This window comes from Rutilus rutilus (genome assembly GCF_951802725.1).
Source record: "Rutilus rutilus genome assembly, chromosome: 15".
In the NCBI taxonomy this organism is placed as follows: Eukaryota; Metazoa; Chordata; class Actinopteri; order Cypriniformes; family Leuciscidae; genus Rutilus; species Rutilus rutilus.
Genome location: NC_140220.1, coordinates 32,881,045 through 32,903,004, shown reverse-complemented (window position 1 = coordinate 32,903,004; position 21,960 = coordinate 32,881,045). Strand labels below are relative to the sequence as shown.

The 21,960-nt window shown below is 38.3% G+C and overlaps 3 protein-coding genes across 7 annotated transcripts; 2 read left to right on the top strand and 1 right to left on the bottom strand.

Annotated features, from left to right (window-relative positions):
• Positions 1-4,865: 4,865 nt before the first annotated feature.
• On the bottom strand, positions 4,866-7,842 carry sod2 (superoxide dismutase 2, mitochondrial). Its single transcript, XM_084432751.1, has 5 exons — positions 7,709-7,842; positions 6,616-6,818; positions 6,046-6,162; positions 5,704-5,883; positions 4,866-5,238 (listed from the first exon to the last, which is right to left on the bottom strand). The coding sequence occupies exons 1-5, from the start codon at positions 7,735-7,737 to the stop codon at positions 5,093-5,095; spliced, it is 675 nt and encodes a 224-aa protein (XP_084288877.1). The 5' UTR covers positions 7,738-7,842; the 3' UTR covers positions 4,866-5,092.
• Positions 7,843-8,503: 661 nt separating this feature from the next.
• Positions 8,504-15,064, top strand: wtap (WT1 associated protein). Of its 5 annotated transcripts, none has more exons than XM_084432748.1 (8): positions 8,504-8,768; positions 9,550-9,587; positions 9,685-9,740; positions 9,820-9,878; positions 10,011-10,138; positions 10,903-11,081; positions 13,597-13,751; positions 13,857-15,064. In XM_084432748.1, exons 2-8 carry the CDS (start codon positions 9,558-9,560, stop codon positions 14,519-14,521), a joined length of 1,272 nt encoding a protein of 423 aa, XP_084288874.1. In that variant the 5' UTR covers positions 8,504-8,768; positions 9,550-9,557; the 3' UTR covers positions 14,522-15,064. The 5 variants fall into 5 exon arrangements, 3 of the variants coding, with proteins under 3 accessions (XP_084288874.1, XP_084288876.1, XP_084288875.1); XR_014629979.1 differs by having other exon boundaries at positions 8,579-8,768; positions 10,903-11,809; XR_014629980.1 differs by having other exon boundaries at positions 8,579-8,768; positions 10,903-11,821.
• Positions 15,065-15,396: 332 nt separating this feature from the next.
• Positions 15,397-21,886, top strand: acat2 (acetyl-CoA acetyltransferase 2). Its single transcript, XM_084431708.1, has 9 exons — positions 15,397-15,609; positions 16,574-16,708; positions 16,794-16,975; positions 17,086-17,203; positions 17,288-17,431; positions 17,629-17,751; positions 17,824-17,978; positions 18,498-18,608; positions 21,038-21,886. Exons 1-9 carry the CDS (start codon positions 15,561-15,563, stop codon positions 21,206-21,208), a joined length of 1,188 nt encoding a protein of 395 aa, XP_084287834.1. The 5' UTR covers positions 15,397-15,560; the 3' UTR covers positions 21,209-21,886.
• Positions 21,887-21,960: the final 74 nt, after the last annotated feature.

Genomic DNA, 21,960 nt, shown 5'->3' with positions numbered 1-21,960 from the left:
AATTGCTATTTCCGGTTAGGTGACAAGTGGAGGAAGAAGTTTTATGATAAGGCATAAAAAGAGAAACCTGGGGCCCTAAACAGCAAAATAGGCACCTAAGATAACACCCAAACAAGCACTCATTCTCTCAGGTCAATGTTTAAGAGCAAACTGCAATAACGGATGTGACAATGTGCACATGTGCAGAGTCGAGCAAAGATACAGAAAACCTCTGCTGTCAACCTAAACTATAATCTAAATTCAGCTATAACGCACTGGTATGATGAAAGTAAGAAGGACCCTTTATATTAGATGAAAAACTTAAACGTAAAAACTTAAATTAAAATTAGACTAAATACACTCACCTAAAGGATTATTAGGAACACCATACTAATACTGTGTTCGCCTTCAGAACTGCCTTAATTCTACGTGGCATTGATTCAACAAGGTGCTGAAAGCATTCTTTAGAAATGTTGGCCCATATTGATAGGATAGCATCTTGCAGTTGATGGAGATTTGTGGGATGCACATCCAGAGCTCCCGTTCCACCACATCCCAAAGATGCTCTATTGGGTTGAGATCTGGTGACTGTGGGGGCCATTTTAGTACAGTGAACTCATTGTCATGTTCAAGAAACCAATTTGAAATGATTCGAGCTTTGTGACATGGTGCATTATCCTGCTGGAAGTAGCCATCAGAGGATGGGTACATGGTGGTCATAAAGGGATGGACATGGTCAGAAACAATGCTCAGGTAGGCCGTGGCATTTAAACGATGCCCAATTGGCACTAAGGGGCCTAAAGTGTGCCAAGAAAACATTCCCCACACCATTACACCACCACCACCAGCCTGCACAGTGGTAACAAGGCATGATGGATCCATGTTCTCATTCTGTTTACGCCAAATTCTGACTCTACCATCTGAATGTCTCAGAAATCGAGACTCATCAGACCAGGCAACATTTTCCAGTCTTCAACTGTCCAATTTTGGTGAGCTCGTGCAAATTGTAGCCTCTTTTTCCTATTTGTAGTGGAGTTGAGTGGTACCCGGTGGGGTCTTCTGCTGTTGTAGCCCATCCGCCTCAAGGTTGTGCGTGTTGTGGCTTCACAAATGCTTTGCTGCATACCTCGGTTGTAACGAGTGGTTATTTCAGTCAAAGTTGCTCTTCTATCAGCTTGAATCAGTCGGCCCATTCTCCTCTGACCTCTAGCATCAACAAGGCATTTTCGCCCACAGGACTGCCGCATACTGGATGTTTTTCCCTTTTCACACCATTCTTTGTAAACCCTAGAAATGGTTGTGCGTGAAAATCCCAGTAACTGAGCAGATTGTGAAATACTCAGACCGGCCCGTCTGGCACCAACAACCATGCCACGCTCAAAATTGCTTAAATCAACTTTCTTTCCCACTCTGACATTCAGTTTGGAGTTCAGGAGATTGTCTTGACCAGGACCACACCCCTAAATGCATTGAAGCAACTGCCATGTGATTGGTTGATTAGATAATTGCATTAATGAGAAATTGAACAGGTGTTCCTAATAATCCTTTAGGTGAGTGTAGTACTAAAATGACTAAAACTGAAATAAACATTTAACAAAGTTATAAAGAACCAATACAAAATAACAAAAATAGAAAAGTACACAACAAAATTACTAAAACAAGCTAAAATAAGACCAAAAATATAAAAATAAATTTGTTCCCTCCTCTATAAACAAGTTTGGTATTGTTTTGGGTTGCAATTCTGGGTCCTGAAACAAAACCAGTTGGGAACCACTGTGCTAGAAGAACAAGTGCTTTACCTTTAATATATTAATGGCTACAGAATGACAACAGTGCTGCCCTACTGACTGAGAACATTTACAATGAAGCATGATACTCGCATAATCCCTCACTGATGGTTCCTTTGGTCTTGGAACACATGAGGAACCATAACGTGTAAAGAAACCACATCATATATGAGAAATGTACTGAATTCCAGAATGAGAAACAACGATTCCTGGAGCTGTTTGGAACGGAACAATTTATTCAATAGCAATCCCTGGTCTACCACGCAATTGAGCTTTCAGAAATAATAATGGTACACTTTATTTAACGCAAAGAAAACACGGTCCTGTTCCCTAACCCAAACCTTCCATTAGAAGCACCATATTGGTAATTGTGGTCGGGCAAACGCGCCTTGTTCATCTATCAACAATAAAAATAGAGAATATGTCGAAAAGAAACACGCCACGGCATGGCTCAAAGAGTCACTAGATCATGTGGAAAAACATTTATTCTGTGCAGAACAGACAATAACATCAAGCTGAGGGTCAAAAGATTCATTTTCTGCCTCCTCTGTTATGATTACAGAGCAGACATGTTCCCATTTATACGCAACAGTCCTTAATGAAAAGCTATTTTCAGAAATAGCATATTAAAGTCTGAGAGGAACATTTATCCTGCGTATCAGTGTAGAAGCAAACATACTCAAGTGATATGGCAAGAGTGGAAAAATCACTGTGTGTCAATCATCAAGAGAAGAGAAGCAATATGCATTTCTGTTAGATGGGAGTTTTAAATAAATGCATGTGCAAATATCTTTGATCATGGACACTTTTTTTTTTCCTGGCAAAGAGAGAGAAATTTAAGTTAGTAAGTACAAGAAAAAGAAATTAAGAGAGCAGGCGGAGGTCGTGCTACTGACAAAAGGCTGTCGGTTTTTGACGTTTTCAGCACAATCAATCTATTATGGAAAACACTAAAACGTTTAATTTATATGGTGTGTTAGGAGACCACAAGAAAGATAGAAGAAAAAAGCAGTGCTTAAGAGAAAACAGGAAAAAGGGTCACAACGATCTTGGAAAAAGAGAGGGTGGTGTTAGAAAATGAGCAGCAGACAGATAGGTTGGTAAAAGAGGGAGGGTTGAGCTTGATGAATAGAAGTTGGTATTTTCCTTCTTTCCTTCCAGAAGCTGAAGAAACTCTACTCTTGACTGCAAGCCTGTCTACTTTACGAGCCATGGTAGAAGGAAGCAAACTCTGGCACTCTGAATTTAAGAGGCAAAAAGTAGGCCACACCAAAACATGCCAAAAAGACTAGCATTAAAGGGTTTTTCCAATGAGCAGGCAGAATTTGAGGACAAAACGTTTGACATTTCTGCTGCACCTGAACCCTCATGGAAGCCACAACCCGAACATCTTCTAAAGTGATCAAATGTGTCTCTCACAGTGAATTGATGATGAATGACATCAGGCTTTGGCAGATCACAGGGCTTTAACAAAGTAAAGTCAGTGCCTGAGGACTTCTGGATCAATCTCACACACACTCAGTTCAATGACTCAGAACCTAATCGTCTTAAGTTACTAATAGCAAATTTCACGTTTCATTAGAAGCGAATTTAATTTGCGCCGAATGCAAGAAATGTCACCGAGAGAAATCGGACTCGAAACGGGTTGAGAGCGGGCGTATGAAACTCAATTTGTGTTCAGCATCCTCATGGGTCGTGTTTTCGGGGCTCTAACTTACTGCACCAAACACATGGACTCAAAGGGAGCCCCTCTGGATCAAAAAGCTCAGTCTGGCCAATAACAAAAGGAAAACTGTCAACTGCTAATGCAATATCGCCAAACAGCAAATGCATAAACCTGCAGGAAAACAATAAAATCATTTTACTGGAGGAGACTCTAAAGCCATCACAAGTTTTCTCTGTATTTTCACTTTAAAGGAAATAAAAGAACCGATGAAATGCTTTTCAAAGGACAGTCTCGACTTGGTCAGAACCTGTCAGAACAATTTGATTAAGATATGAAACAAAAAAGAAACTTGCCCACTATATCTCAAAAGTGCTTGTGCTTTGGACAGCTTGTCTCTTAAATTTTCCCTCACGATATAAACGAATGCTGAAATTAGTAATAAAGCACTAATAAAGAACAATTTGATTTCAAAAGCCACATGAGGGCCACTTCTTAAAATCATCTGCCAGTGGGAAAGACAAAAGAACTGACAGAAACAATCACCACTACAGTCACGTCACCTTCAGATTGTGGAAGAATAGTTATGGGGGATTTTATCACAGCAAAATCCATTCAAGTCTGGGTATCTAGCCATTCTTTCAAAGCCCTCCATATATTTTAAACCTGCTTGTATTTGGCACCCTCTGCTGTTGCCTCAAGAAAACACTTAAAACTCTTCTAAATGAAAGGTCTAACAATGTGAAAGCATCTGTTGTGTTTATCAAAAAGATATTTTAACAAATCCCAGTCTCACTGCACTGAATAACATGCTCAACTTTAAAATAATTCAGTTTGATATGATTTATATTAGTAATATAACTTGCATACATTCTATTTTAATATGTTTTATATTATTAATATTTTGTTAATGTTATTTAGGGTAGACGTTTAGTAGCATTTTACTGGAAGAACATAGAAGGTCCATCCATTGATCATTGGTTAAAAGATCTGTCACATTGTATTGCACTGGAAAGAATAACCTACAGTATAAAGGGCAAACTATAAAGATTACCATAAAATATGGGATCTTTTTATACATTTTCTGGAAAATAACCAAATATCGATACAGGCAATATTAGATACCTCTCACTCCACTGATTGATATGTGTATATATGATGTGCTTATGTATTTGAAAATATGTGGACATGTCTGTCTTAGCCTTTGTATAATAACTTCTATACCTGTGTAACTGATTTTTTGGATGCTGAGGGTGAGGGTGTGGGTGGGAAGATAGTTAAAATATATATAAAATGTTTTGTTTTTTGGAAATGTTCTTGTTATGCTCCATGTTTTTCAATAAAAATATGTAAAAAAAAAAAAGGATTTGTATATATATATGTTATTTAGGGTAAAAATCCATAAAAACAAAACAAGAAAACACATCAAAGATTACTTCAGTTCAAATGATCTTTTAATTTGCATGTACTGATAACATAAATGTACATATTCTCGATTTCGACTCAACAAAAATGCAAGCTACGAGTTACAATGCACAATTCTGTGTGTAAGAACCATAAAGCCTCTCTAGAGTCTCAGTTAAGTTTGATGGTTGTAATGTGGTCTGGATATTTGTGCGCTTCGAAGGTACAAATGGACATTGTGTTGTTGTTTTTTTGCAATTTATTTCTTTGCAGCTTGGAAACGCTCGCTGACATTCTCCCAGCTCACAACATTCCAGATGGCCTTAACGTAGTCCGGTCTAACGTTCTTGTACTGAAGATAGTATGCATGCTCCCAGACATCTATCCCAAGTAGTGGGACGAGACCTCAAATTTAAGAAGAAAACAGGGTATATTAAAGCCACATTTTTAATATAGGAGCAGTCGCAGCCATTTGTAAATTGAATGTGTCTGGCTTCCTGTGTCACATGCTTCCAGTTATTTTTTAGCTGTACAAAACAGCTTGTGCTGCTTTATACTGCAAAATGGAATTTCTTACCATATTATTTTAATGTATTGTTGTAACTATGAATACACTGATTTGTAGTGCAAATAGTTTTACCATTTACTGCACTTTGATATTCTTCTAGTTATTTACCTATAGCAGCTAATGAATCGGATGCATTGAAAAATAAGGTGGATATGGTCGACTGTCGTGAATACATTTGGAGCATTTTATGTGTATACACTGAGGGTCTTGTTAAGAGTGTATGGAAAAAATAGTGTTAACTCTAGGGATTCATACCGTACCAAAATAGATCTATTCTCTACCATTCCTTAAGGAATATTTACCTGTAGTGCCCTGCAAAGGGTCTTGGTTAGGACAAGCAGCAATTCTCAGTCTTCCACTGTCTTTATTAAAGCCCAGCCAGCCCCAGCCTGAGCCCTGAACGGCCACTGTGGCAGCTGACATCATCTCCTTCATCTTCTGAAATGAACCAAAGTCACGCTTAATGGCCTCCAACAGCTCACCTGTAATACGAAAGAAACAAAGGCTTTTCATATACAATTATATACTTAATAAATGACAAGAAATAGCAGTATGAATATAAGTTCATCATGTTTGACATCCATTCACGTGTACACATGCACATTAAGACAGTTGTCCGGGGTAAGCTGATTGAAATCTCTCACCCTGTGGTTCTCCTCCACCGTTCGGGGACAGATTTGTCCAGAATATGGTATGATTAATATGACCACCACCGTTAAATTTCAATGCAGGCTGAAGGGAGACTTGGGTCGTCACATCACCTGTAACAGCAAGAGCAAACCTGAAGACTTGTTATATGAAATGAAGACAATTCTAAGTCATTAGAATGAAGTAAGTTATTTTTTCCACTGAACCATTTATGAAAACTATATTGGCCTACTTTGTAAGTGAACCTCAAGTTGTCTGAGGAAATGAGGTGTATAAAGCAGTGTAATTTTAGTATTATTGGTATACTATTAATTAAGATGTTGAATTAGCTTTGGTTTTTAGATTTACATTTTAGCTTTTATATTTAAATTTTTAGGTGAAGGTTTTAGATATTTTATGGTAAGGTTTTCATCTAATATTTTATTTGATTAAACAATTAAAGCGATTTTTAATAGTTTTAGTTAACAATAATAATATTTTAATTCTGGAATTTCTTACAATGGCCAGCAACTGAAGAACCAATATCGGGCCCATTTATGATAAAAAGCAATAGCATTTGTACTTACCCATGGCCAGTGCCTCTTGATATTTCTCCTCAGTGACATTGAGGTTGTTGACATATGTTGCATGGTGCTTGCTGTGGTGCAGCTGCATGATCTCAGCACAGATGTGAGGCTCAAGTGCACCATAGTCATACGGGAGGTCAGGGAGTGTGTGCTTCTGTCTAGAGGACACAGCACCCAAAATAGGGTTCAAGGTGGCAGCGCACCTAGAATGAATAGTAATAAAGATTATTAAATATTTGTCTATATGAGGGATCCAAGTATTGCAACAACTTGGCAGGGTAACAGTCAAAAATGTGGGATTACTGGGATGAATTGAGTTCACACTGGATTGTTGCTACATGGTCACAGTCAGGTGACAGAGCAGAGGTTTTTGAAATAGGGTACATGGATTTACAAAATGCATTTTATAGAGTGCTCAAAATTTTTATAAAATAAGGCTTAGTATTTTCCTCACAGGATACAAATGAGTCCTTACACACACAAAAAATATATAGAGATCATCAAATGTGGGTGTCCTAGCATAAAAAACAAACAAACAAAAAAAAAACTATATAATGTATATCTATATACTATATATATATATATATATATATATATATATATATATATATATATATATTAGTTTGGCAGAGTACTCTGAAGTACTATTTATATATATAAAACTGTAGTTTTATTATGATCTATTTCCACCAAAGCTGCAATGAAGCTGAACTGATTGAGTGCCTTCTGATTTATCAGAAAATAAAGTTCATTACGACTGACAAAACAGTTTTGGTTAGTTCAAATAAAATCTAGCTCTACACATGGATTAGATATTTATAACAAGCTAAGCTGTTGTCTGGCAGCCGATAATACACGTACACAACTCTAAATCAACAAATATCAGGCTATGAAAATGATCTACCATATCACTGATTAAAATTGCACTCGTAATGTCAGTTACGCAAACTAATAGTATGATGCTGTTAGCTTGGTCGCTCTACCAAACACATAAAAGTGCGCAGTTTATTGATACCGCTGATTTAATAAACCACACCGTTTATTTAGTTAGATGCACATACAATACGAGAGCTGATTCAGACTTTAGCTTTACCTGCGGGCATATCCGACTCTGCACAGCATAATCTAGTCCGTCATGTAACAACACATGCACAACCCTAAACTCGCTCCATTACAACCTGCCCTTGAAATTCAACTTCAACTTGGACTAGAGCGTACCATTACATCAAAATAGGGGTCAGACGCAAAAGTATGTCTTTTTTCTTTGGTTATGGACTGAAACGTAAAGATTTGTACATGTAAAATATTACAAGAGGCTGTATAAAACATTAATTTCGTTCAGCTGAGATATATAACTTGTATTGTGTAAGTTAAAGAGGATGCAAAAACCGTGCACCCCCTGTGCCAATTGGTATAATCCAGCCAGTCATTCTAGGCCTTACTTTGCAGTGAGTTGTAGTTTGTAAAATAAATGGATTCATTTAAGAACATAATGCATGGTTTGTGACGATTGTAAAAACCAATGATATCCCTCATTTAATCCAAGTAATTGAGCAATATGGATAAGCAATATCGAAATAACAGCAAGAGCAACCAACTGTGGATTAATAATTTCTCAAGCCTTTGTGTGACGAAGGAATCTATAGTTTCCTCATATATGTAATGAAAAACACATACATGTATCTGGTAAACATCAACGTAAAGTTAACATTAAAATGCCAGTGTGGCCAGATCCTCCAAGTTAAACACGCAAAATGGTCTGGAAAACAAATCTAAAATTAGCGACCACTTATATATATATATAATTAAGTAGTTTGCATATACTTATATACACGTTTGTGTATAATTATCACATTGATTTAACTATTAACTAAAATGATAGAGACCCGATTTCTCACTGAGTACAACTGCAACATGGCAACAACAACACTACATGGTAACGTGCTCCTCCCCCTCAGCGCTCGCGCGAACACACTGATGCTGTGCGGCTGAACAACATCGCGCACACGCTGGTCATGGCGGACGGGTTCCACTCCGTTTAAATACAAATCGTAGCTGTCCCCCTTCCGAGAAACATATAATTCAACATAAGCACTTAAGATCTCTTATTGGAAAAGAATACGCGTCATTCTGGTCGAAGTGAATTGGGTCTGGTAAGTGTTAGAGTTTTTATTTAGTTATTCCAGAAAAAGTGCTGCTTCTCGGAGAGGGAGAGTCTCTTCCTTCTCCGCCATTTTGTGACAGCGAAACTGCTCCAAGAAGGCGCCGGCACATTTTTATTCCTCCGCGTCCTTTCACGGTAATTTAGTGACTTTATTTTAAGAAAAACATGCATTATCGGCAACTTAAGCTTCACATTTCCCCCCCGACAGTAACGTGCATCGTGAGACTATCAGATTGGCGCGATTGTTTGCAGCGCGTAGCGTTTAGCGTATTTAACACTCTTTAACTGTGTTTAACTGGCGAACTCCTTTTCCATGAACAAGGTTAACTTTGTTTTTTGACACAATGATACGCTAAATTCGTTGGAGTCCGATCAGATTACTTTGCTGTTTCGTTTTAAAAAAATAATAAACGTGGAAAAGGTGCATGAAATGCTTTAGCAGTAAACCCGATTAACGGAGCAGTTTCGTTTTTCCAACCGAACAACTGATTTTCTCCATATTCACTGCGTTTTTACGATCATTATTTTTTTTTAATGAATTATTACAAATGCTTGATTTCAAAAGGCATTTTGTTATTGTAATTGTTGCATTCTATTAAAACGAGCGAATCGCTCGCCTTCATGGCCTATATTTGTAATTGCACATGTGTAGGCGTGTGAAATCCACGCAACTGCCTTTAGACCATTCCTGCATATTGTGGCTTGAAAAACCTGTGTATCTTTGAGTTGTTTCACCGAATGCTTGATTTGTGTGCTTCTGTGCTCCACAGGGATCAGAATGACCAATGAAGAACCTCTCCCGAAGAAGGTGAGCTCATTGTCGCAGTCTAATCTGATTATATGAATCTCTTACCGCCAACAAGACCCCTTTATAAATCTTCATTCTTTATTTATTGTCCTTGCAGGTTCGCCTTAGTGAATCTGACATGAAGACCCTGACCCGAGAGGAGCTCTGTACTAGGTGTGCAATCATCTCTGAGGGTATATGTATGTTGAAGCTTTCCTGATTGTAAAGCTGATTTGTTTTGTTCCTGGTGTAGGTGGAAGCAGCATGAAGCTTATGTCCAGATGCTTGAGGCGAAATATGCTGATTTAAACTGTAAGTTTGTACATCCCAGATGTTCTGAATTATTAATAGTCTTCAGTGGTTTACTCCTGCTAAGAGTATTCCATCTTTGTGTTAACAAATGTTGATAACTAATGCACCTATTTAATGTTGAAATGTTTGCAGCCAATGATGTGACAGGCCTGAAAGAGTCTGAGGAGAAGTTGAAGCAGCAACAGCAGGAATCTGCACGCAGGGAGAACATTCTGGTCATGAGGCTTGCTACTAAAGAGCAGGAAATGCAAGATTGTACAGTAAGTGTTGTTACTACATCTCCTTTTTTACTTCTGCTTCATGGTCAGTTCTTATTGGAGGAAATAGGTTAATCAGCTTGAATGATAAAGAGTGTTTCGGATGGACTGTAGTAGATGCTTCCATTTCCGAAGCATGTGGATGTAGAATTTAAATGAATATAAGTGTAAAGATTTTACAAGCAGCAGTTGAATTTGTCCTTTGGTACTGACTTGTCTGTGAAGCATCACTGGATATTTATCTAAGTAATAACTGCTGTTGTGTTCTAGTCAAATGTGTTTCCAAATGTTAGTCATACAAATGCTCACTGCAATTAATCAAAGTTGTTGTACGGAAGGAGAAATGAGAAATATTGTTTCCAGCATTTCAACATGGCAACAGCAAACAAAAAGGAAAGCAAATTTTGGTGGAGAATGTGGGATAGTGGATGACTACAGCTTTGCACTTTTAAGTGCAACTTTCACAGTCAGTTTTGCTCATTTTTTACAATCGTTGCAGGCACAAATGATATTAAAAATCGATTTTGTTCTAACATACATTTTTCTCGCCATGGAAATAGCCACAGAAGCTGGCATGGAGTATTATTATTAACCAAATGTTGTGAATTGTAAAGGTCTGGAGTTTTCAAACCATATATATATAATATTCAGAGCTAAAGAGTCCTTTTTTTTTTTTTTTTACTGGGCATCATTTGCTTTTATTGAAGGTGATATTTGTCATTTTTTACATGCTGAGATTCATTCTAATGGTCTCTCTTACCTTGCAGACCCAAATCCAGTACCTGAAGCAAGTCCAGCAACCGAGTGCAGCTCAGCTGAGATCGTCCATGGTGGACCCAGCCATCAACTTATTTTTCCTCAAAATGAAGGCTGAACTGGAACAGACTAAAGACAAACTGGAGCAAGCCCAAAATGAACTGAGTGCCTGGAAATTTACACCTGATAGGTAAACTAAAATAACTCCCCCTCCAAACAAAAAGTCAAGACTTTCCTGATTCAACCCCCACCTTCTCCTCTGCAGGAGTGCAGATAATGGTGGGGGAAGACTGAAATGTTTTGCTCACAACGAGACTCAGACTTTAAAGCCAAAGCTCAGAACAAAAGACATTTTTCTTTCGTATTGCCCTGCTATTACACACACCGTAATGTAAAAATCAGAACAAAACACGACAGTTTTGGTCAGGTGACACTTTTGTTTCAGCTCTTTCTCCCCCCCCACACCCCTCATGGTACAGAAGCCTGAAGGAATCGGGACTGTTCCTGAAGAGGTGGTCACGTCGGAAACGCCCCCCTTCCAGCCCCAACAGCCCATGTTAGAAAGCTTCCTGTAACAAAAAAGGCGGCCTATGAAAGACTTGAGCAAAGCGTTGGCTCTGGAGCTGATTGAACTGTAGTTTAAAGATCACTGATTGAACATTTAAAACATGACATGGCCCTACTAAATGTGTTGCGGAGGAATATGTCCCCATTTAAACTCCATCGTAGACACCTTGAGACTCTGGTTAAGAATCTAGAATGTAAAAGGGAGGTGGGAATGTAGTGTGATCCAATGAAATGGGGGAGGAGTTAAGCAATCTTAAGACTTTGGGGGCAGAAGCCTTTATGATGTAAGACTTTGGGGAAGGAATCAGACTTTCTGATCTGCAAAGACTTTGATATATGTTCATCTCACAGGTGCGACATACGGTACAGTGTCTTAAACCACTTACTTTTTTGTGTTCTTAATATTATACTTTGTTTTGCTCTGAAAATGCACCTTGCGTTTGCAGCAGTGTGGTTCAAATGAATTGACCGACTTGGTAATAATTTTAAATTGGCTGTTGCGCTGCTGCAGATGCAAGCATAATTGTCCTTTTCAATGTGAATGCAAATGTCCAATGTGTGTTAGAGGAAACTATTCAAGCTGTTCAAATGTCTGTGTATGATCATTTGTACTTTAACTTGTGCACCTTTCTAATCACTTTTTATTTTGCTTTCACCCAGTGAGGATTTTAATGACTTTGTTAATTTCTCTCGGGGTCACGTTTAATTCCTTCGCAGGTATTTTGCTCGGTAGTTACTTTATGGCGAGAGTACATTTTGACTTTATAGCTGCATTTAAAATCTGTGTGATTCAAGAGTAGTTTTAGAGCTGCTTCTTTGCAAATCTATGAAAACAACTTGGTTACGGTAATTTTCTTTGTTACCAAGTCTTTTGAAATATTGTCTGCTCTAAAGTGGCATTAAATGATTCATCAGAAATTTCATTGGAGGTTAGCAGCAGAATGTCCAGAGAAGATGTTGAACCAGTTTAAGGAAATAGTCCATTTTTACCTCACATTTTATTTGCGCTTAAATGTTGAATGCCAGCAATTTCTATGGTGAAATTATTCAAGTCATTTATTTTGAGGACAGTAGTATTACTAACTACTGTATTTGACACCAAAGCATCCAAGTGACCATTAAATTCAAGGTTGAATGGTACTGAATGCATCTCTGTACAGTATATCAATATATCAGTACAGTCTCTGCTGAGTTTTCAGTAGAAAAGGGTTGCATTTACTTAACCCAAAATAGAAGAGTCAAATATGCTGCTGATTTAAATGACGTGCTCTTGCACATCCAGTTTTGCAGTTATTTTATCTCAAATGATAATACAAGAAATTGCATTGCTTTTTGTTGGGAAAATTTGGGAAAAACACAATTTTTACATGCTGTCATTTAGTTTATGACCAGTCACAAAATAGCATTAAGCCTTAATGCAATCATTGCCTTGTTGCTCATAGCTGGTTTTAGATTAACAGGTAGGTACTCATTTTAATTGAATCTGTGAACATCTCTGCTTTTAGATTTCTGAATGAATTTGGTTTTGCAACTTGGTCAATGGCCTATTGGAATGCTTCCATGCTAGATGTGTTCAGATGTATTGCACTTGATGGTGAAACTTGATTTGGTCTGATGACTGTTCACTCAGCTCTTCCCAGAATTGTTTGAACTGTTACTTGATTTTCTTGTTTGTCGTTGACCGTTTACATGCACACAAGGAAACTGCTTATCAGTCATTGCGCTTGCTTGCACTGTGGTAGAAGTGCATTCCTAAAATGCTTATACATTGGGCATGATTGGTAATTGGCTTTCTCCAGTCTGTTGTTACTTTAGTTGTCTGATCTTTTTCATGCATGTGCACTTTTCAAAAAGCTGTAAGAAACGCCGCTTATGCGTCAACATGTCTAAATGAGACCCATTCTCTGACAGAAACCCAAGCGTGTTAAACCATGTTTACTAGTTTCAGAATACTGCTTTCTGCAGAACTAAGCCATTTTCTTAGGTGCTTGTAAACTCTACTGGTCAACAATATTTACCAGTCTGGTCAATGGAGAGTTTGTTGTAAACTCTTTCTGGTTGGTTCATAATGCAGTGGCCACTTGTATTGACCCTGTGGCCATGTTCACGATGTGATGTTAGACTTGTTTCCCTTGCAGCCAGACTGGTAAGAAGCTGATGGCGAAATGTCGCATGCTGATCCAGGAGAATCAGGAGTTGGGCAGGCAGCTGTCTCAGGGGCGCATCGCCCAGCTGGAGGCCGAGCTCGCCTTGCAGAAGAAGTACAGCGAAGAGCTCAAGAGCAGCCAAGATGGTGAGCCAAAGCCTTTCTCCGTTCATCCACTCCATTCATGGTTCGTTTTAAACAGACATCGACTTCACTCACTTTATTTGTTCCTTTGCATTCTATGTGGTCCAGAGCTGAATGACTTCATTATTCAGCTGGATGAGGAGGTGGAGGGCATGCAGAGCACCATTCTGGTTCTTCAGCAGCAGCTGAGGGAGACAAGGCAGCAGATGACTCAGATTAACCAAACCCCAGGCACTTCTAGTGGAGCTGGTCCGAGCAGAACTTCCCCTTCAACGGCCTCCGAACCTTCCATTCAGAGTGAACCTATGAACACCTCAAGCTCAAATGTGGGGAAAGACTGCGGAAGGGTGTCCAATGGACCCGCCAACGGGAACTCGTCTCAGAGGGGCGTGTCTGGTTCCGGTCTGTATAGGGAAGCAAGCAGCGCAGATGAAGATTACCCACCATCGCCCTCTGTCTCCAGCCCCACCCATGGTGGCATGTCAAAACTCTCCAACCACTCAGAAGATGCTGTGAGCCAGAGGGGTGGAGAAGGGTACGTGACTCAGCTAAGCGCAGGCTATGAGAGCGTGGACTCACCTACGGGCAGTGAGACATCAGTGACCCAGCACTCGAATGATACAGACTCCAATGCTGACTCCCATGAGGCCGCTGCTGTCTCCAAAGGCAGCAGGACTGCGGGTACGCGGCACAGCACTCAGAATGGCCTGGACTCATCTGCAGCAACAGTTGCCACCAACACCTCCAATGCCTCCACAGGGTCTGTTTTGTAACATTCTTAAAGATTTGTTCATTTTTTAAGTAACTCATGACAAACAAGAAAGTCACACACTTCAGGCCAGTTAGTTCTTGTTTGAGAAATGGTCAACCGCATCACTTTTGTTTTCTACCCGACCTCCCATCATAACCTGTTTCAGTGCATTTGCAAGATGTTCAGAGCTGATTATGTTTATAAAAAAAGCAACATTGTGTTTGTATATTTGAATTTTTTTTAATGAATGACTTTTAAACCATTTTCCACTGTCAAAAGTAATATGAACACTTGGTTCTGTACTGTTCATTTGCTCTCTCTCGTTAGAACTCTGAAATAATTTAGCTACGTGTGATGTATCGTATCATAAAAGCTCAATTAAGTCTTGAAGCTGCAAGTTCAGAGAGTCCTTAGTTTCCTGATGTTGAACTTTTTGTTCCTCTACATGACGAGAGAAAACAATTTTGTTTGACTTGTGTGTAGTTTTTTGAGATGTATCTTGTTAAGTTCTGATTTCAATCCTTTTCATGTACTGACCAAATATCAATAAAGAATTTTAATATGACTCAAACCTTGCTTTGATATTCTGTTTTGAATAAATTCGATCAAAATCATTCCATTAGTTTATCAATGTCTTGGATTTATTATATCTATTTAATGTCCCCAAAAAAGCAGTACAAATGCTTCGAAATCTGTGTATTTAGTGAGCATGTTAAGTGATGTTTGAAGTGTTTCTGATGTAAAGTAACGTTTGAAGTGTTTCTGATGTAAAGTAACGTTAGTACTTTAATTAATTAAACATTTTTATTTAAGTTCAGAGTGCATAGACGACGTTTTGCTGCCCTTTTTGTCAACCGTCCACGCCATAAGATGGCGCTACACAAAAATAAAACCAATGCATCAGACTTGGATCTCGATGATGATGCTTTCGTACTCGTATCTTATCAAATGAATGAGACAGCGTGAGGTGGGAGGCTCCTTGAAACAACCTGCATTTAAACAGAGAACCAGCCCACCAGACACACAAGGAACCTACCGAGAAAAACAGCGCTACAGCAAAGATGAACACGGACGCTATTGTTATTGTTTCCGCTGCAAGGACTCCTATAGGTAAACTTCATCTCATGTCTTGTATCATTATATTTCCCACACGATGCTAAGCATCTCTTTGTAGCTGTTAACTTAACTGTAGGTTATCCTGTTGCAGCTTGTTGACAGATTATACTATAAAGATTGAATTAACAAATTAACCAAAAGATCTGTATGATGAAGTTGATGAAAGAGTGTCTGTTCGCTGTAGTTTTATACTGTCAAAATATGTGTCTTATTAGTTTATTTTAATTAGCTAACGCTCTAGCTACACGGCAGTCTTGAAGTGTCTCACTATGGTACTATGGTGCAGAAGAAACGTAGAGCTGCTCTGATTGGGTGCTGTGCGTTCTCCCCAGAATCTTCGACCTCTGATTGGTCAATTTATTGTGTCGCCATGGCCAGGAGAAATTTTATGATTGGTCAGGGTCAGCGACACCTTATAATCGCATCATTTTCAGGATATATAATACTAATAAATAGGGTTGGGAAATGCCAAAGCTTTAAAGTCTGTTACATTGTGCACAAAGTATAATATTTATCGTATTTTTTTAATGAAAATAAAAAGGGACTCAAGGCGTTTCTCTCTCTCTTGAATTTAGTTTAAATGATATGTTACCCCGGCTCAATTTATTATTATTTATTTTATTTTTTATTTTTTGTCTGTTTATTTTACTTGCTTTTTATTTAACTTGCTTTCACTGGCTTTTTGTCTACTGTTTATAATTATATTATTGTTGGTTAATTCTGTTTTGAGTTGTAACTATGTATTTACTATGTATATGTATTTATCTGTTCAATAATAAAACAAAAAATAAAAATAAAAAAAACCATTAAAACTAGTTTGCACATATCTGTCTATTTGCACATGGAGTGTTTGCTCTTTAAATATGATCCCTTCATGTTCTAGCATTAAATTCTATTAATTATAATTAAATGTTCAGTTAAAACGACAGAACAAATAAGTTTGGCCTATTTTATGCAGGATCATTCAATGGAGCCCTTAGTAGTGTACCCCTCCATGATCTGGGGGCATTAGTCATTAAAGATGTGCTGAAGAGGGCCAATGTGAAGCCAGAAGAGGTCTCGGAGGTCATCATGGGTCATGTCCTCACTGCAGGTAATAATATAGCACTACATGTAGTGTACTCTAGCTTGTGGATTGAGAGTCCTCCCTTAGCTTCTCCTACTTTGACTCTATTTAGGTCATGGGCAGAACCCTGCCCGGCAGGCAAGTGTTGGTGCTGGTATCCCATATTCTGTGCCCGCATGGAGCTGTCAGATGATCTGTGGATCTGGCCTAAAGTCTGTGTGTCTTGGTGCCCAGTCCATCATGACGAGAGAGTCCACTATAGTAATAGCAGGAGGGATGGAGAGCATGAGTCGGGTAAGATATCTTTGACACTAATCTTAAAGTAAAAAGAAGGCACATTTGAGTCTACATTTGTAAAAACATGTATCTTGATCTAATGATAACCATGCAACATCTTCTGTCAGACTCCTCATATAGTGCAGATGAGGTCAGGGGTGAAGATGGGAGATGCTACTTTGCAGGACGCCATATTAACTGATGGACTCACAGACGCCTTTTACAATTACCACATGGGACTCACGGGTAATTTCTTAAAACAGATTGCCTACCTTTACTGTGCCCTTTAATAGGATAATTGATCTAGTTTTGGTTGTGTGCCTGTGATAGCGGAGAATGTGGCCAAGCAGTGGGGGGTGTCCCGTGAGGCTCAGGACCAGCTTGCTGTGACGTCACAGAACAGAACTGAAGCAGCTCAGAAGGCTGGCTATTTTGACCAGGAGATTGTGCCAGTCACTGTTCCCTCTAGGAAAGGCAAGAGGCTCTTTTATACGTTCAATAATAAAGGCTTTATATGCACTTCTGTTTAAAAGTTTCAAAATAAAAAACAGTAAAAACTGTAATATTGTGAAGTATTATTACAATGTAATGTAATAGCAAAATTTTCAGCAGCCATAACTCCAGTCTTCAGTGTCACATGATCCAAATGGTAACCTTTGTTACCATATCAGGTCCAGTCGAGGTCAAAGCTGATGAGTTTCCTCGGCATGGCAGTAATATTGATGCCATGTCCAAACTGAAGCCCTGTTTTCTGAAGGATGGTTCTGGTACAGTGACCGCTGGCAATGCATCAGGTAAACTGAGACGTCTTTGACACTCAATTATGACATCTTCATTGCGTACAGACATTAATTTTTGTTTAACAGGCATAAATGATGGAGCTGCAGCTACTGTTCTCATGAGCCAATCAGAGGCCCAGAGGCGGGGCTTAAAACCAATGGCACGCATCACTTCCTGGGCTCAGGCAGGCCTTGACCCTTCAGTCATGGGCACAGGGCCAATTCCAGCCATTAGAAAAGCTGTGAGTGTCTGTTGAGTCATCACAGGTTTTAATTCAACCACATGAATGAAGGATGAATGCTTGTAATCAGTGCTTGGTCCTGAAACACACACTCAGAGGACCAGTATAATCCATTTAAAGACCCAGATTTAGAGTTTCAAATAAATCTAAAACGTTGAGCAGAATTGTCCATTAATATAAGAATGAGAAATAATATAATTTTATATACTATGATATGATAGAATTATAATTGTGTGTGTGTTATGATTTATGCTGTTATATTGTTTGTTTGAGCCAAGATACTTTTTAGAAATTATTTTGGGTGCTTTATAATATGTAATGTAATGCATAATATCACTTACATTTATGCATTTAGCAGACGCTTTGTGACTTACAAGAGAGGAGAAAATGATAACATTAGCTAATGCAACTGAAACGTTTTGTGCTATAGTCCTCTCCAATTTATTGTTAAAAGCCAATTTGTTTTGCACTAACAGTGATACTAGTTTTTGAAGTGAATTGTATCTGCTTTCTAACCAGGTTGATAAAGCCGGATGGAAGCTAGACGAGGTGGACCTGTTCGAGGTAAATGAAGCGTTTGCTGCTCAGTCCATTGCAGTGGTACAGGAGCTCGGTCTAAACCCTGACAAGGTGTGTGATTCCCTCCACTTTATACATGCATATATACAGTGGTTAAAGTGGGATTTGGAGTGGGGGAACCCTCAAATTTTGTGTTGGTGCAACAGGGAAAACAGACTCACCGTGGGACAACATATTGAGTATTGTGGTATAGCAATACTTTTTGGGACAGGAGTGTCACTGTGTATTACAATACTTATTTACTTGATATTTTAATGGTTTTATTTTGGTCCATCTACAGCTACACTGATATGATGACGATACTATGTTAAAATTGCTGAACACCACAATGTGGAACACAACCTTGTTTTTCACAATGTAAATTCAAACATAAAAATGGCTGAAGACAACGTTAACAGAGAAATAAATCACAGCCACAATTATGTACATTTTGACATTAGCCTACTTCACCTTTGACTTTTAACTCCACTGCAATATCCATTTGCTCTGGCTAGAACAGCAACTGTCAGGGGCGGACTGGGACATGAATTCAGCCACACCAGCCCACATTACCACTGATAGTCTTTTCATTTTCGTCTGTGTCAGTGAAGAAAGTAAACATAGGCTCAATTGATATTTATGTTTAATGAATCAAGTTAATTTACTCAAGGCTACCAGGAAAGCTGTAGCCTAAGTCAGTATTGCCTATAGGAACCTTCTACAAGCTTTGGAATTTGAAAATGTCTGTTTTTTTTAAATGTTAAAAGTCATTTTAAATAATACAAGGTCAAGGTCAATTTTATTTCTATAGCACCTTTTAACAACACGAATGTTGACCAAAGTGCTTCACAGTTACATCACAAAAACACATACATTAGAGACAGAGCATATCAAAAGAAATTCAAACCAAAAAACATAAAAATAAAAAACGTATATAAAAAGATTAAAACCTAACAACATCACTTCATTCATAATTACAGCCACTTGCTTCGTTACTGAATGAATGAATGACTCGATGACTCACTCATAAAGACAGTGACTTGCCGCCACCTAATGGCGGTTTTAATGTAATATTTAAAAGCATCACTTCGTTTTTTTTACCATCATTGCATATTTCTCTATTGATTTATTTTATTTTATTTATTTAAAGCATTATTTATATTATAAAGGAATTTGTAAAGGTAAAACATGCACTGGAAAAATCGATTTAAGGGGGATATTGTCCTTTACTGAAAAAGGAGTGACTGCAGAGAGGGGGTACACAGAGGGATGTTAAAAGCCTCAGGGGGTACGAGACTCTTAAAAAGTTTGAGAACTTAACGGTACAAATGGTAACTAATGTTTACAAAAAAAAATTATTTTTCGTTTTGGTTGTATTGTGTTTCATTTGATGCATTAGAACAAAGTGTGAAGAAAACAAAAAATTTCGTTCAAAAAAGCAAAAACATAAAAGCCTGTTGAATGTTGCACTACTTGGAAAAAAATATGCATTGCATTAACCATGCTTGCATTTTAATGCATTGTAGTTTTAGGGCTTGCACTTTAATGGGCTGAAATTCAGCATGGTTGAATATTTAAGCTGTGAATATTTCAATTCAAAACATTTCAAACACTTATTAAATTGAATATTACAAATTCAATAATCCATATTCACCTTTCATATTTCACTTCCAAAATATTCAAACTGTTTAAAAATAATCTACAACCTATAATATTCAACAGGCAATTGCCGGTCCATTTTATTTCGCTTTGCAAATTCGCTTCCACAAATTCAGTGGTTCAAATTCGACAGAAAATTCTACAGTGACATCCAGACACTGCAGGAAAAGCAGTAGATTACCGGAGCATACTCTTCATCTGCTGTTAGTCTATCTCACCAGCAGGGGGTGCAAAAGCGTGTGTTGTAGACGAAGACCAGCAAAAAACACACACACACACACACACACACACACACACACACACACACACACACACACACACACACACACACACACACACACACACACACACACACACACACACACACACACACACACACACACACACACACACACACACACACAGCCATGTTTATGTGATTTGTGAGGACATTCCATAGGCGTAATGGTTTTTATACTGTACAAACTGTATATTCTATCCCCTTACACTGCCCCTATCCCTAAACCTACCTATCACAGGAAACATTCTGCATTTTTACATTTTTAAAAAAACACTGCTTAGTATGTTTTTAAAGCCATTTGAAAAATGAGGACTCATTTGCAGGTGTGTTATCATAAAAATGTCCTCAGTTGTCATGAAAACAAGTACACACACACACACACACACACACACACACACACACACACACACACACACTGTATTTACATATATCATCTATTATTCGTTTTGTATTCGTCTAGTATTCATTTTGAACCTTTACGACATGGTTTCTATAGAATTTATTTGACATATCCCTGTGTGTGCTTCATAATTTAACACTTCATTTGTCTCTTTCCCTTCAGGTTAATGTGTGTGGAGGTGCGATCTCTCTTGGACATCCTCTTGGGATGTCTGGCTGCAGAGTGTTGGTGACCCTGCTCCATGCTCTTCAGAGGACAGGGGGACGGAAAGGGGTCGCTTCACTGTGTATAGGTGGTGGAATGGGGATTGCCATGTGTGTCGAGAGAGAATAAGGGCTGAATAATGCTGATATAGACAAATGACCACACTGTAACTGTGTGCTTTTAATCAGTCCTTGAAACCAGTTTCCATATTCAAAACATATGTTTACAAATCTTTAACAGGCTATGGTGACACGAAAGTATATACTTAAGTTAGTACTGCAAAGCAAGGGAAACCTGTAGTATAATTTCGGTTTCTGGTGTAAAATCATCTCTAATGTATCATATAGAGTGAGTCTAATGTGTTTTGCACTTAAAACTAATGTATTCCCTTCAGTCTTTAGTGATTTGTGCTACATAAAGATGACTTATTGAAGTATACCAGCTTTAATGACATTCCTTTTATTGGTATTTAAACTGGGCCTGCCCATGTATTACACATGCATATCAATGATAACCTGATTGGATTATGAAAATCATGGTGTGGTTTGTTTCTGTGTGTAGTAATCAATCAGTTGAATGGTTGAAATTTAGAACAGGACCTGTTTACACTGTGCAATAGAAACCTGCCTTAGAGAATGTCAAATGTGCCAAAAGGCAAAATTAGCCTTTACTTCCTGTGCCTCCAATATAGGCTGCTTTTAATAATCTCTCCCAATGTTAATTTTTACCTCAGGGGAAAAGGCTGTTTACATATTTAGCCTGTTGTACTCTAAATCTCACCACCTAATAAAGAATTCAATGGAGAGCAATGTGTCCTACAGTCAATACAGGGCCACTTTTTTGGGTAAATCATCTAGAAATGCTACAGATTGCTCTTTGTG

Excerpts from the sequence above, each read along its gene's own strand:
- wtap (XM_084432748.1), top strand. The coding sequence starts at position 9,558 with ATGACCAATGAAGAACCTCTCCCGAAGAAG. Across the intron at positions 9,741-9,819 it reads CGAGAGGAGCTCTGTACTAG|GTGGAAGCAGCATGAAGCTT; the intron begins GTGTGCAATCAT and ends TTCCTGGTGTAG. Across the intron at positions 13,752-13,856 it reads GCTCAAGAGCAGCCAAGATG|AGCTGAATGACTTCATTATT; the intron begins GTGAGCCAAAGC and ends TATGTGGTCCAG.
- acat2 (XM_084431708.1), top strand. The coding sequence starts at position 15,561 with ATGAACACGGACGCTATTGTTATTGTTTCCGCTGCAAGGACTCCTATA. Across the intron at positions 17,204-17,287 it reads TTACCACATGGGACTCACGG|CGGAGAATGTGGCCAAGCAG; the intron begins GTAATTTCTTAA and ends TGCCTGTGATAG. Across the intron at positions 17,979-18,497 it reads TTCCAGCCATTAGAAAAGCT|GTTGATAAAGCCGGATGGAA; the intron begins GTGAGTGTCTGT and ends CTTTCTAACCAG.
- sod2 (XM_084432751.1), bottom strand. The coding sequence starts at position 7,737 with ATGCTGTGCAGAGTCGGATATGCCCGCAG. Across the intron at positions 6,819-7,708 it reads AGAGTCGGATATGCCCGCAG|GTGCGCTGCCACCTTGAACC; the intron begins GTAAAGCTAAAG and ends TATTCATTCTAG. Across the intron at positions 6,163-6,615 it reads TCAAGAGGCACTGGCCATGG|GTGATGTGACGACCCAAGTC; the intron begins GTAAGTACAAAT and ends TTGCTGTTACAG.